General features: G+C 42.3%; 2 protein-coding genes across 2 annotated transcripts; both read right to left on the reverse strand.

The window, feature by feature from the left end:
- Positions 1–1,131: 1,131 nt before the first annotated feature.
- On the reverse strand, positions 1,132–11,300 carry LRPAP1 (LDL receptor related protein associated protein 1). The gene is made up of 8 exons (XM_066317432.1): positions 11,099–11,300; positions 6,834–6,978; positions 6,367–6,491; positions 4,901–5,021; positions 3,837–3,995; positions 3,220–3,302; positions 2,158–2,334; positions 1,132–1,847 (listed from the first exon to the last, which is right to left on the reverse strand). Exons 1-8 carry the CDS (start codon positions 11,276–11,278, stop codon positions 1,782–1,784), a joined length of 1,056 nt encoding a protein of 351 aa, XP_066173529.1. The 5' UTR covers positions 11,279–11,300; the 3' UTR covers positions 1,132–1,781.
- A 2,679-nt stretch (positions 11,301–13,979) lies between these two features.
- Positions 13,980–14,952, reverse strand: LOC136359913 (C-C motif chemokine 4 homolog). Its single transcript, XM_066316801.1, has 3 exons — positions 14,766–14,952; positions 14,432–14,528; positions 13,980–14,249 (listed from the first exon to the last, which is right to left on the reverse strand). The coding sequence occupies exons 1-3, from the start codon at positions 14,866–14,868 to the stop codon at positions 14,156–14,158; spliced, it is 294 nt and encodes a 97-aa protein (XP_066172898.1). The 5' UTR covers positions 14,869–14,952; the 3' UTR covers positions 13,980–14,155.
- Positions 14,953–15,714: the final 762 nt, after the last annotated feature.

The raw sequence follows: 15,714 nt of genomic DNA on the forward strand, positions 1-15,714 counted from the left end.
ACCTGTGGCTCACAGATTTAGTTCTCTGCCAAAGGGGACACTGAAGGACATAGTGAAGTCTTTCCTTTGTAACAGAATATAGAATACATTTCTGTTCTGCATTCACAGGGAACTGGTGAAGATAAACTTGTAAGATGATACAGCTACTGCTCTGATACAGAAGCTGAACAGCCCTTCAAGCCATAGTCTGGGGAAGAAATAGGGTGTAGCATTTGAAAAAAAAAACAAAGCATTTTTTTCATAAATGGCTTGTAGCTAGTTTTGGATTTACTTTTTTTAGCTTGCCAACCAATGGTATAACATAAACTACATGAACAGAAACATCTCTAAGGAGACTGCTAATATTAGTGGTGGCGTGCTATTGTGATGGACAACGATTCTCTGGAACATAAATAACTCTTAGCCTACATTAAATTAAAAAAAGTTAAAAAAAAAAAAAACAACAAAAAAAAACAAAAAAAAAAAACCATTCCAGCTTTAAAGAAAATCTCAAAGTAAGACTGCTAGCAGAGTTTTGGTTCAGATCACTTCCACATGAAGATACAGTTTTTAAGTAAAGAATCATGTAATTTTAACCCAAGATGACCCAGGATGAGTGGCCTTTTCCAACTGAATTGGTCTCTTCAGTATTTCTCATGGAACAGGCAGGGAGAGCAAGGCTCGAGGACAGCTGCCTGATCCAGCACACCTCAGCACTGCCGTCTGCGAGGGACAGAGCTCCTCAACCAGCTGTAATGATTCACCCACACTGGACCTCGGTCTTGGCCTTGTTCCTGAAACAGTTTCATTTGAAACTTTCATTTGAAATAAAGGGTCAGCATTGTTGTTATGGACAATTTCAACCCAGGTGTCTTATGTTTGCCAAAGGTCTCACCAGGAAAATCTGGTGCTTAAAGAGGAAGCGATAATAATCTTTACTGGAGATTGCACTGGAATATACGCTGAGATCAGCTGCTATAGAAATCCTTCTGCCTCTTCAGAACATACAAACACATCCTTGTGCAAAACTAGCCCTCCTCTCTTAAAAACTGTGTGAATGAACATTATAAGAATTAGCAACATGCTAAAAAACAGGTCTGGTTACTTCTCACTATATGAAAGGGAAGGTGAAATAAAAAAGCATCACCAGTATCTTGTTTTGATTTTTAATGACCAAGTGTGGCAAAACCAAAGCAACCATGAACAAGGTAATTACACACGTGTTAGTCAATAACTAAACTGTGCAAATTGACCTCAATTTGTGTTCCCTCCTTACTCTTCCTCCCCTTCTCACATGAATGATTCATATACAGTACAGCTCTGAGCCACTGCTCAAAGACAGTAAAAATATTTTTGTAACCTTAAGCAGGAAATGTAATAGGTCAAGCATTGAAACAAAGACTTTTCTGGCCTCTCTTTAACCTTCCTGTACCTCACTGTTTGCTTTCACTGATCAGAATACCTTACCTGACTATATGATTAGTATTTTTTTATGAATAGGAATCCTTTGAGAGTTCACATATTCTTTCCTTTTGACAAAACTGATTATATCAAAGGCTGCTACTTGATTCAGATGTAAGATTTAGATGATACAAGATGTGCAACCTAAATATTTAATCTAATCATTTAATTTTATAGTGCAAATACAAAATTGGTAATTAAGTAGACAAAAAAATATATTCTTACAGGACACATCTGTTTAACCCTTACTATTTCAGAAGGACTCCTTGGTAAGCCCTTTTCAAGAAACCACATTAACTGCTTTGTGTTAACAGACTGATCCCATGGCGCAGAACAAATTTTCACAGTTCATTGTGTTGAAGACCTTGAGAGATTCTGCTGGATAAGTCTTGCAAGTGTTTCTTTACCTATAAGGAAAACCAAACACATGAAACAAATTTCAGGAAGACAATAAATTACCAATATAGTAATATATTCAGATTTGATACGGGTTTTTTTAACAACAGAAAAAGCAGAGAGCAGGAAGATTTCAGGCCTTTTAGAATTAGGTTTATAATAAACAATTATATCTATGCTGTACATGGAGAACAGATGTGCATTGAACTCCCCTTCTGGAAGTCATTCAGCTCGCATGAAAAATCAGCACTGGATAATCTACTTCCCCTCTGCTACTGAGTTAAACTTTCAACATGTATGTAATACTGGATTTATACAGACCTTATATCCTAGTTCTTTTGTCTTTTCTTGCAGCATGGCATACTTCTCTTTGTTTCTGTTCAGATGATCTTTGTCTCCAGTTTCCTCTACGTGCTTCAGTTTCTGGTGTGAAATCTCTAATTGTTTCTGGTAATGATGGTGCTTTTCAATTTTTGCTTCAAAATGTTTTAGCTCCTCCTAAGATAGCAAATACACACAGCTTCAGAGGAGTTTCTTTCCAAGCCTTCTTTTCTCTTGCCAAGACACTCCTAATGATGCTTTACTAAGTCAGGCACAGAGAGCTTTTTCAGCTCCCTGCTTCTTAAGAATGTCTGGACATTCCATTACCATCACCACCAGACTGATGATTTTGAAAGCAGGTGCTGGAAATGATCCACTGCAGAGTCCTCAAAAGGAGACTGTGGGTGGCTGTGAGGTGCTATGAGATGACAGAAGTGAACACCAAGTAAAAATTAAGGTGTAAGACTGAGGGGACAGAGACAAATTTTTAAAAAAGTGTCTTTTTAAAATCTGATAAACAGGCAGAGTCAGATAAAAAAAAATCAAATGTTTTCTCTATACAACTTGAATTGTATACAAACTGCACAGGCATGCATTTCTATGTTATTTCCTTGAAAAGCAGTCTTTATAACAACACAGTTTTGTGCCAGCTCAACACAGCTCCAACATGGGAAGTTAACAGTACAAGAGATGGGCATGCGACGGCTATTGCTGGGTATACAGATTACAGTGATTCCCAAGGACATAATTAAGACATTGGGTAAGAGGGGTAAATCTGGTGCATTGGCAACAAAGAAGCAGGGCCTGATCTTTCAAAGATTCAAAATATGCAACACTTGTCTTGAGAGGACTCAGAATTTTCATTCTGCTGATTATAACAGAACCAGCGTATGATTAGTTACACATGTCTGTATATTTGAAGTATTAAAAAGGCAGCATGACTTTTTTTTTTAATGGTGGCTGGAGAGTAATACAGAAATGGTTGCAATCAGAGTAACATCAAGTGTTTCTTTACATGGCAAAACACCTCTGTGCAAGAGAAGTCACTGGAATTCTACTTACCCGGAAAGATTCAAGTTCTTTCTCAGTGAAATTGGCTGATTTGGCCATGTCCCACAAATCAATCACTCTTGGTTCTTCAAATTCTAAACAAACACATACAATGAAATGAAAATTCTGGACACAATGCTTTTAATGCCCAATTTCTATGAAAGATGAAGAGATGCTTTCTCACATACATATAAAGAACAGACACATTAAGCACTGCATTTCTAATAGATCTGTTTAGGTGAAGAGGGAGAAGTATCCAAGTACTGGATAAAACTAGGTACTAGTACTAGGTAAAACAAGTAGGTTTTCAAAAGCAAAAAAAACCCAAACCCAAGGAACTGGATAAAGGCATTGCTTGTCCTGCATGTTGTCTCATTTACTTGCCCTCCTAAGGCAATATCCCTTCTCATGGGGGCATGAAAGACAGAATTATCCTCTTAACACACAGACTGTTTCCCTTCATTAGGTTTCCAGCGTTTGGTTCTAAATAGGACTGGTCGTATTCCTTCAGCCCACTGTGGTACACAACACACTGTGATACTGTGACTATACCCTTTTACCTGCCCACTGATTTAAATTTTTTAAAATTAAATGAATCCCAAATAAGCACAAACCCCACTGTATCATACCACTGGTTGTGTCATATCCCTGGTGACTGACTTTACGCAAACGCTCAAACCCTTGATTGATGCTTCTTAACTTCTCCTTGAGCTCTCTGTGCTTGTTGTGCAAGATTTCCTCTTTCACCAGGTTCTCCTCAGACGGATTGATAACATTTTTGTGGATATCTGTTGAAGCACAGTTAAGTGTTACTGATTGTGGGGCAAATCATGATAGATCAAAAACTCCAGATATCCCCCAAATCTGAGGGGAAAAGATGCTAAGTTCATAGGATTTAAGCTGAGTGCAAATAAAGCACCAAACCTAGATTTTAAGAAGTAATTCCTTTTGCAGATCAGTATTCAGATCAATGTCCCTTGGCACTCTGGAGGGTGATGTTACAGAAATGCCTCATAACCCCTACTTGCCAGCTGATTATAGTAAGGAAATGCTCTTATTTTTCCAAGTTAGCAATATCCCAAGGAAATGGGATAAGGATGTTTAATGAGTTCTTCCCTAGACATTTCATGAACCAAGACATCTCATGGTAAAATGATTTTCAGAAGCTTCCAGCTTGGACTATGTAATGCAAACATCAAACTGTCAGCTTTAGAGTTCTTCAGTTTTAACAATTTTAGCTCAGATTAGTATAGAAAGCTGGGTTCAGATGCTTGATGCTCTAACAAACTTCAGGCTTGGTGCCTAAGGTACTCAGTATCTCCTCTTGGGCACCCAGCTGGTGAGATAAAACAAGCATGTTCTGCACACTTTAGAACTGCATTTTGCAGCAGTGGATTTATGCTTGCTGCATAATTTCCCATAAACTTCAATGGCCATCATTGTAATCTGATGACATCTTCCCTGCATGAAATGCAGGCAGAATCAGAAATCTGAAATGGCAACATTTTCATTAGCTGGCAAGAATTTTGGCAGCTTATCAGAACTAAACCCAGGAAGTATCTGAAAATGCCAGCATCTGTAAGTGGTTCTGACAGAAATGTCAGGAGTTTCAAAGAAATTTGGAAGTGATGGAAACAATGGGCAGAGAAAAGAGTTGTACTGATCTTGAAACATCAGAGAAATGTTCAGGCACCTTCTGTTCTGCTCACAGTCTCCAGCAGAATATTGTATTCACGAATCTTTTCTTTGTGATGCTTAAATTCTCGCCAAAGCTTATCCAACTCCTCATCAGAGAACTTCCCAGAGGTCTTGGCCTGAAAGAAACATGAGCTCATTATGCTTTCCAAGCCAAGTGCTTTCAAGTGCTCTCAATGGCCAAAACATCTTCCCACTTCTCACCACATTCAGAAAATTATTAAGTGCAGCTTTCCTTTAGATCTTTTGTTTTAATTCTCTTAATATTTGTATGTGGTCAGGATTTAGATGTTGATGGATAAGATGCCTTTAATCATGTCAAAAGAAGTTTGCTTCAGACTTATATAGCTGGACTTGCTATGGACTACCCAGTGAAAGGTGTCTGGCATTTCTATTCCATGGGACACAATTTAATACAGAAATAAGGGCCATGGAGCTCCACAGACAACTGTAAGGGAACCATTTGCATGAGGGATGCAGCCTGCTATTAAACACGGTCTTTACTTCATCTTACTCTACTGGCATGTGAAGATTTCATCACAGCTGTGCACTTGGCTCTTTAACTCTTTAGCACTGTTCACACAGCTGGGGCACTACCCACAAATCTGCCAGCATACTTGCTGCAATGTCTGATCAAAAGTGAATGTTTCTGAAACCTATTCAGACTCCTTTTTTTTTGCTTATGGAATATTTCTCCTACTGCACTTTACTGTTCCCCGAAGCACAGGACATCATGTTCCTTTGCCAGAGCTGTATCTAGTTAAAGTAAGGTTTGAAAATCCAGTAAATCCTTTTTTTTCTGCTTTACTACCACTGCACTAGACTCATGGGAGAATTCTTTAAATTTACCTGACTAGTTGCTTCTTAAAATTTGAATTATTTTATTTCTGAAGATTACTTTACTAGTTTTAACTGCCCAAACTTGACAGCACATCTTCTACTTTTTATGCATGAATGCAAATCCTGGAAATTTTCAGCTGAATACTAGGTTGAGATAGTCCTTATTTAAAACCCTTCCCCCCAGTACATTTCACTTTTAGACAGTCTACAAAATGGTTCTATTTAAAATGTATCTTTTAAAAAACATCCATTAACAACAATAAGAAAACTGGGAAAACCACCACAGAACTACAACCCCACAGTGTGAGTCACACTAAGGGAAGCCATGAGTTCAGTGAAATGTGAAGAAATGCTCTGTTGGACCTCAGGGGACCCAGGCTCCACCCTTCAGACTAATGGGTGGGTGCTTTATTTGCCAAAGACAACCTGCTGCAACTTGGTCTGGATGCAGGTGGGGCACCCTCATGGCACTAAGATGTGAGCTACAGAGCAAGGCAGCTCCTCCTTAACAAAGGAGCAGCAAAACCATTGATTTCCAAGTCTGAGTGTTCTCAGAAGACACAGTTAAGAGTTCAGTGTAGAAGTACTGATTTCTTACATTCCAGTTCCTGGAATCTTACTCACCTTGCTCCATAATTTTTCCAGTCTTGGATCATCTAGTGTGTCACTTTCTGTGCCATCTTTAATATAGTTCGTATCAACTAGCTGAGAGTCCTTCTTTCCATTCATTCCATATTTAGTCATAATGACTGCAAGGGAATAGAAGATACAGAAACATGAGAACCAACTATAGATGTATGGAAGGTGAGAGATGGGCTGCATCTGTGACTAGCAGAGCTGGACTCTGCAGCTCAAGGAGGAAAAGCTAACAGCTCAATGGACAGTGGTCCCAGGTTCAATGACCTCTTCTGAAATTATTGGGAGCCAAAGGACTCTGTTAGGCTTCTGCAGCTACCTACAGACCTCCAAAGAACTTGTTGCGTGCTCAGTGTCCAGAAAGAAAATCTGTTATTTAATAGTTTAATCACAAGTGTCTAACCATGTGTTTCTGATGTAAAGTTCGAACCCCTTCTTTCCAAAACAGACCTTACCATTTAAGTTGCGTCTGAGCTTGGCTTCCTTCTCTCCATCTTCATCCAGCCCTTCAGCCTTCAGTTTTTTCCAGCTTAGCTCATCCTTTTCTTGTATTTTTAGATCACTGTGCAACTCTGCCAGTTTCACAGCAGAGAGATGGAGCTAACAAGAACAGAGAAAGGTTTGTATTTAGTTCTGTGGAGTCCCCTTTTGCTTCAGAGCTACCTCAGGATCCAGTACAGATACATAACAAGCAGTATGGCACAGCAGTTCTTCTCAAACAACATGCCATTGCCACCACATGTGCTTCCTTGTGGACCATCTTCCAATTTATAGTGAGTCAAAAAACTCTATTTGTTAGTACAGATCTTCAGTCTACCAGGTCAAAGAGCCAGTTCACCAGCAATTTTTACTATGATCAAAATGAAAATAAATTCTCAGATAATTTCTTAACATGGTTTATGAGCATTAAAACATACAAAACCTAGAGGTATTCCTGTCTGACATACTAGAAAAAAAAACCTGTAAGACATTAAGGCTGAAGATAGGAAAAAAACTAGTTTAAATGCATGCTAGGTCAGCATTAGAATTTTGTGAGCTACAGAGAAAACAGGAACAATGACTAATAAGCAGTTGGCTAAGCAGCACTGCTGTGAGTTGATCCTGAACTTCCAGATTTTAGACACTTGAGTTATTCAGTTTAAAACAAAGAAATGTAAAAAACCATCTTAATATTTCAGAACTACTTTTGTGTGTCTACATGCATGTCACCAAACAGAAGGTGCAGTGAGGAGAAACTTGGAGAAGAGAGATGCTAAAACCCCTCCAACTACAGTGTGCCCAGCTCCAGGGAGCTCAGATCCAGCTTGAAACCATTTGGGACTGTCAGTCCTAGGACAAGTTTATCTGTTGGAGGTTTTTTTCCATCATTAAAACCAGCTTAAAAATTACAGAAATTATTATTACAGATTATTCTCATTTTCAGTGAGGAAGCAGTATGTTTATTAAACACAGACTCAGAACTCAGTATTGTTTTTAAACATCTGAATGATACTGAAAAGATTCAGCTGTTCCTTTGTGTGTCAGTAAGTTACTTTACAATAACTAGGAAAAGTGTCATTACTTTGAGCTAATGCACTTCCTGTTGACAGGAATTCAGGAAACTATCCACATTATTGTTTATGCTTCCATCATACGCTGTCCTATTAATTAATCTTGCACCACTGCATATAATTATTTTGATTTTAAAACTATTTTTTTCCTCTGCATTTTGCACTTGGCTTGCTGAAATTACTAAAATCTAGAGCATTTAGACTCACAGGTAAATATAATACTTATAGAAACATTAAAACTTTTGATTCCTCTAATACTAAAGTTGTCTTCTTTACCACCCACTTTTGGGGAACTGCTCTATAGAAACAAAGCACTTAGAAGGAACCACTTCATTTATGGTTCTCAGTATGTGCTAAAATTAAAAACCCTTAATCATGTACTTATTTGCTTTTCTGGTGCAGGATGACCTGGACAGCCCAAGTGTCACTGCTGCAGTGGCACAAAGCATCAAGGTTTTCCTCAGCAACAATTGTGCCCTGAAGCTTCTGATTGAAAGGTTTGCTATAAACTGTGAAAGGAATGGCCAAGCATCTTGGTACTTCTGTACCCTAATATTAGTCAGTGTTCAAGAGGACATCATATGTAGTTGGGCTGAAGAAATACAGGAATAAATAGCCAGGCATAACTAGATAAGAAGTAATTTAGCTCCTAAGTACTGCAAATATAATTTTAAAAAAATCTTCTAATTGTGACCTTGTCATCAGAAACGCACTACTGTATAAAAAATTACACAGTGCAGCTTATGTTAGAGCCTCTTTGCAGTTAGTTCAATCCCATAAACATGTACAGCTTTCTGTTTTCTAGAAGTTTTAGAAAAGAATATTAGAACTTCTAAACATAAAGTTTGGAGGCATCATCAATCAAACATGTTAGAGTCTTAATAAAAACTAAGGAACTACATTAAGCCTGCTACTCTTTAAGAGAAACAAGATTCTATTCAAACTTCTCCCAATTAGAGTAGTATTTTTCTAATTCTCATTATAATTTAGTAGGAAACTGAAGCAACTCTCCTTGTAAGCATTATAAATCCTTTGAAAGCTTTTGTAAGCCCCTTGCCAGTCCCCTTTATGTAAAGGAGTGAGTATGTAAGTTAAAGTATTCAGTTCAAGAACTACTTCTTTTAAGGTTATCCCATGATGGATTACACCAGGTAAAAAATGTCAATGGTAAGACTCCCCATCACTTTACTAACATCACTCACATGTTGCAATAACTAACTAGAAGCAAAGGTGAAAAGTTAAGTTTAATGATTAAATAACCAAACAACAAGCTCCTTAAACTCATTCCTCATTCCTTATGCAGCCTGGATATTAACATCCAAGATAGGTATGTGGCAATTCTGGCAATGAGTGCTGAGAATTTGTCAAACATTACAACAATTACATCATTTGCTCTCGGGTTTACTGCAATCATCACCTGCAACATCCTTACCTACACTCTTGAAAAGAGCTCTCCCCTACAAATTTACTATTTATGAAAAGAGATTCTGGAGAAAGATTAAGCCCTCCTTCCCACCCTCAGGGAAACGAGAAAGAATTGTGGCTTGCCAGCTCCTGGTCCCACTAAGTAACATTTTGGGGCTTTTTTAAGGACTGCTCCTCCAGCTGTGTGTTGCAATGCCAAATTGCAGTATCTGACTTTTATGTCAAAACAAAGAAGTTCCCTATTTTCAGTACTTTCTCTACCAGTACCAAAATAAAGGAACGAAGAGTTCCACATTGACACATTTCAAAGCAGATGTAACACACAGGCATAGTTTTCCTCTTATTTCATATATTGCCCAGACACACTGAAAAATCACTTTATAAAACACATGCTGGGGACAGTTGTACTCAAAAGTTAAATTTAGACGGTGGCAAATTTAGTTCAAGTAGGTTTTGGATCTTTAAAATCTAGCTCACACATACAGAATTGACTAAGCCTCAGTTTTTTACTGACAGAGTTAATCGATTTTGTATTTTAGTATCTTAACATAGACGATGTAAAGCACCTCAAATTTTAATTCCAGAGGAGTCAGGTATGAACACGAGAAAAGACTGTAATTGGAAAGCTGAGAGAGGTAACTGACATTACTATCGATATAGATTTTTTTCTAGTCTCAGTGTTGTTTCTTTTTCAGCTGTCAGTTCAACAACTGGAGTTTCATTAACACACACTTTCCTATTCCCCATTCCATCCTTCTCTCATCAAGGAAAGGAGTATTTTTGATACCTTCCTTTAGCACACTGGGAGGCAGCACTCTGGCAGGGTTCTAGTTTTTGGCTGAATCCAGGGATGCCCTACCTCCAATTCAATAGCTTAGGCTATTCACGAAAAAGGAGATCCAAAATTACTATTAACTATATTTCTCTGTCTGAAAGAACTGAACCTTTGCCAGTCAAGACTCCTAATCCTCATGGTCCAAAATATTCAGGGGGTATGTGCAATGCATTCTTCTCCTGTTGGAGCTGTTCTTTTCAGTTCTAAGTAAATATATCCACTGTAATGAAATAATTTAACTGTGTTTTCACATCAATTAAATATTTTTTACAGTCCAATGTGACAGAAACTCAAGTATCACTATCAAAATTAAGGCTGTCATCTGGGAGTGGTGACACTCATTTGCTGGTCCTCCTGCATTTGTCTACATCACTTGATGTGAATGCAGACGACACAACCACCAGGGTGGAAGGTTTCCTCTTGTCCCGCAGTGAACTTCTACCCTGCGCAGAGCAGGAACCGAGGCCAGCGCCTTCAGACCGATGAGAGCATCACAGTCGGGAATAACACGGCTAAAGCATTCACCCAGCGGGCACTGGAGCCAGCCGCAGATCCTCCATGGCACCAGAGGGGCTTCCCTCTCTCTCCCACTTCTCTGGCATGTGGTTTAGCTGCTGTATTTAAACACGGGCAGGTCAACACTTCCCAGGACTCCGATACACATCCCCTCTCCCGGAGAAGGCTGCTCCCCGCCGCGGGGCTGAGCCGAGCCCTCGCTGCGTGACGGTCGGGGACACTCATGCTCGAGAACAGAACAAAAGCCACCGCAGTCCCAAGCCGGGGCCAGACAGCCTCGGCGTCTCCTCACACACAGGTGCCCGCTCCTCCCCATCTCCCTGACCGAAGAGGCCGGGCCCGACCTCGCAGCCCCCTCCGAGCACCGCCATCGCCCCGCACAGCCCTCACTCACCCGCTGCGCCTTCTCCCAGACCTGGTTCAGCCTCACCACCCGGAACTCCCCGGCCTCCCGCCGCTTGCCGCCGGCGGCCGCCAGCCCCTCGTTGGCCTCCCGCGAGTACTTGCTGGCCTGGCCGGCAGCAGCCAGGAGCAACGCGGCGGCGAGGGCCGGCAGCGCCCGCACAGCCGCCATGTCGCGCCGCCTGGGGAACTACAACTCCCGAGATGCCGTGCGGGCCGGGAGGGGCGGTCGGTGCTGGGAGAGCGGAGGCGAGGCCGGCAAAAGTCCGGGGCCTGGTGCGCCCTGTGGGCAGCGTGAGGGGAGTTCGGTTCGAGCTGTTTCTCTGTGTGCCGTTCTCCTCAGTGAGTGCTTCACAAAATATGCTGAACGTCGCACGTTTTATGCGTTGTTCCCCCCCAACACTCGGAGTTGATGTCAGGTGTGCTAGAACAAAGCACACCTTGAATGCCACTACTTTCATCAAAGTCTTCAGATATTAACACAATGTCCCAGAGTACACAGAAAAAGAAAGGGCAGCTCGGGCAGGACGGAAGGCAAGAATGGGGAGCAGTTTCCCCGTGCTCCTTTGGTAGTGGCAGAGAAGCACACCTCTACCCAGGACAGTGTGGATGGATGGATGGATGGATGGATGGATGGATGGATGGATGGATGGATGGATGGATGGCAGTGCGGGCAGAAGGAGTGTTACAGTTCTGCCTGCTTTATCTAGGCTGAGGTCAGGATGAAAGACACAGGAAACACAGAGTCAAGTTCGGTCTTGGTTGTTTATTATATTGTCTATTTACAGCTTGAACTCCAACTTGCCAGTTAAAGAAACAAGGCAAAATGGAGGCCCTCTAACTTTCACCAAGGCTATTTAAGAGATAATTACCCAATACCAAAGTGACACTTATATTAATTATTATTTTGACCCAATAGTGACCATTTGAGGTTCGCAATGTGGACATCTTTCACCCAATTAGAGAAAGCCATCAAAATCCTTGAAGAAGACAGAAGAAGAATGTGAAGGAAAAGAACTCAGACAACACCCTAAATGCCCTGTCTTGGCCTACATACATTACTATATACCAAGACCTCAAACCTATGTTTTCACCCTGTGAGATCACACAACACCACTTCAACTACACACCCACATCCCTGTGCTATCACACAATCTCAGAAGTCTATTCCAAGGCCTCATATCAAATGTGGTGCCTGCCTGAGGGTCAGCACCCCTCAGCTCAGAAAGCCTGAAATTATCAGCCTCCAGGGTTCCAACCAAGGAGGATTGCAAGAAATGCAGGGACATGTAGGTTGGGTTGTTCTTGAGGGCTGAAGTGAGGGAATGGCTCTGAGCTCAGAGGGCAACTCTTGGGCAGGAGAGCTGATCCTGGTGGTGCCAACCTCCTACCTCAGCGTATCCTCCTCAAGGAGCCAGCCAAAGAGTGCAGTGGTCTACAGGCAGTTTTGGGAAGGGATTAAGTCAAGCTGTATTAAGAAAAAACTCCATGATGCTGTGAAAATGCACGGTGTTTAATCTAGAGCTGGTGTATATATAACAACAGATTGCCTAAACTATAATGAGATTTGTGAAAACAGTGCTCCAAGGGAGGATTTTTACTGGACTATCATTTTTGCCTTGTAAGTAACAGGGAAGTCTTGTGTTTTCTCTTTCGCATTTTTCCTAAGTCAGAGATTTTTAGTATTATTAACCTAGAAGCTGTTGCTATAAGACTGAATTGTAGAAGTAGGCAAAAGCTTTGCACTAATACATTACATTGAAAAGTAGTTGAAGTGAGCTTTGAAGTACAGCAAACTGATTATGTGGAAGGAAGCCTATCAGGCTTGCCCAAATCTTGTGCAGCTCTACACATCAGTTTAGTATTTAGAGCTTCTTTAGTCTCATTGTTACAGTGTATATATGTATTCCTGAGTTATTTTGGAATAAATGGTTTTATCTTGTCTATAATTTGAAATACTAATGGAGTTTTCAGGCTCCCTACAAATAAATTCAACTTCTACACTCTATAAACTCCAACAGGTTCCAAATCTTCTTCTAGCATTAAGTGTACTTATACACAGCTTTATGCATTTGTTTGCCTGAGTTTTTGAGATACACTAAAAATTTTAGAAATAGGAGCTGCAGCACCATTAGTTTGCTTATGTTGGCTTGTTAGATGTCATTCTCCAGTGCCCTTACCTCTGTGACCTCAAGTTTTTGGTATAATTCTGTGTGTCCCAGCCCAAGCAGAAGTGGTGCAGGGCAGAGCGTGGCCCAGGGGCAGAGCTGGTGTCACCTGCAGAGATGTCCCACCCATGTCCCCAGCGCTGGTGTGAGGACAGAGGTGGTGTCAGTGGTAGAGACAATGCTGCCTTCTCCTGCCTGCTCTTCTGGGCAGCACTGTGGCACAGAGGGTGTATGTGGGGACAACAGCACCGAGGAGCACTGGGACCTCAGCTCCACCACTGCAGGGGGCTGCAGTGTAGAAGGGGGCTAGGAGTGAGGATTTCAGGTAGTCAGAGGCTATCCTGATCCTCTAGGCTTTGGGCAAAATATGTCAAAGAGCTGGTTGTAGACTCTCAGTAGGGCTGCCTGGCTCAGAGGGTTTGTTACTGGGCTCAACATGTGCTGTGTAGGGTGGGCCCCAAGAAATGGATGAGATGCCAGTGTCACCCCACAGGTATGTCTGGGTCGTGCTGGGATGCAGGAGCTGAATCCAGGCTGGGGAGAGGGAAGTACTGAATCCAGGCTGTGGGAGCTGTCATGGTTTGACTACCCACTCTGCACAGTGGGTGGCAGTGAAACTAGGGAGCTGGGCAGGGCAAGAGCTCCCCAAGGGTCCCTTTCGTCATGTTGGGGGTTCTAGCAGGGACTTCAGAGACACTCAAAGGGTTTGACAAGGCAAAAACTTTATTCAAGCATTTAGACAAGCGAAATTTAGTTAAACAAGTGTACACTAATTGTAATAAATTTTCCCTTTGAAGAAGGATGTAGCTCAAGCATGACCCTTATTACATGTCTTGTGCTGGGGGCCAAGCCCACTGCCCTGGGGCAGCAGCAGGGAAGAGTCAGAACTCCAGAAGCTCAAAGTGCTCCAGGTATTTCTGCACCCAGCGAGCCTTGGGGTCTGCACACACTTCCCTCCCATTCCTGGTGACAAAACTGTTAGGGAAAAAACAGTGTTAAGGCACTCAGCCAGGACATCAGGGTGCCTGCTCTAGGTCTTGCTGGTAGCACCCTGCTTGTGTCTGTCCATGCCCTTGCCCATCCTGGACAGCCTTGGACACCCTTGGGGTGCTGCCGTGGCTGGTGCACCCTGGACCCCAGCAGTGTTGGGTACTTACACCACGGCTTCCACTGGGCAGCTGTTGTTGATCCTGTAGGCAGAGACGATCATGCTGCGTAGAATGGGGCGTGAAATGGTGCTGAAGCAGCAGATTTCTGTGAGGGCACAGAGATGGGACCAGTGAGACCCCACTCTGTGCCAGAGCTCTCCTGTGGTTCCCAGGGGATTTACCATCATCACCTGTGCTGTGTCCTCTGGGAACACCCCCTGAAAACCTCCGTCTCTGAGGATTAGTCCCTGCGCTGGTCATGACCATCTGCCTCCAGCCTTCCCCATGGATGTGAGGGTCTAATCACTGGGGATGGGCTCTCTCCTGGGGAAGGAAAGCCTACCTTTCTTGGAAAGTGTAGCACTCCTGGAGACTCTGAGATCAGCCTGAGCCAGGGAGCAGATGGCCACAAGGAGAACAGCCAGGGTAGCTGCAGGGACCCTCATGGTGCTGGGAGGGCTGAAGGAGCCACAAATGAGGCTGGAGCTGGTGTGTCTGGAGGGCTCTCCTCTGCATGGTAGCTCCTGCTGATCCCCTTTTATACCCCTGCCACTGGGTGGGCACAGGGTTTCAAGAAAGAAAATGAGTATATCCTACCAGGAAAATTATGTAAGGCAAAGAAACTGCAGAAAGGGAAGTGCTAGCCACAGGCTGTGATTTTCAGGCTCAAGAAAACAAGTCTTATGAGGAGTAGCTGAAGGAGCTGGGTTGATTTGATGGTGGAAGAGGAGGCCCCTCTGAGGGGCAACCTTACTGCTCTCTGCCACTTATTGGAAAGAGAGCTGTAGTGAGGTGGAAGTTGCTCTCTTCTCCCAGGTAACAAGTAACAGGATGAGAGGAAATGGCTTCACATTTAACCAGGGCATGTTATGAAAATATTTTTCTCTGAAAGGGTTGTCAACCACTGGAACAGGCTGCCTGGGAGAGTGGTGGACTCACCATCCCTAAAGACATGTAGATATGGTGCTTAGGAAAATAGTTTAGTGGTGGGCTTTGTAATGCTGGGCTAACGGTTGGACTTGATGATCTTAAAGGTCTTTTCCAACATAAATTATCCTACAATTTGTTTCTGTGAACTTCATGGTGCTGCAGGAGTTAAGGAACACAAGCAGGGCTGGAGCTGGTGTGGCTCTACACAATACTCAGTCCTTGCTGCTACTTCCCTCCTATTCAACCAGAATTTCAAGGAGAGAAAATGAGTGCATCATGACAGGGAAATTATGCCAGAATTTCCCAGTTTTGCTGAGCTGGAGAGATCAAGGAAACCACAAAAGGGGAAGCACTGGCCACAG

The sequence above is a fragment of the Sylvia atricapilla genome, chromosome 4 (assembly GCF_009819655.1).
Source record: "Sylvia atricapilla isolate bSylAtr1 chromosome 4, bSylAtr1.pri, whole genome shotgun sequence".
NCBI classification, from domain to species: domain Eukaryota; kingdom Metazoa; phylum Chordata; class Aves; order Passeriformes; family Sylviidae; genus Sylvia; species Sylvia atricapilla.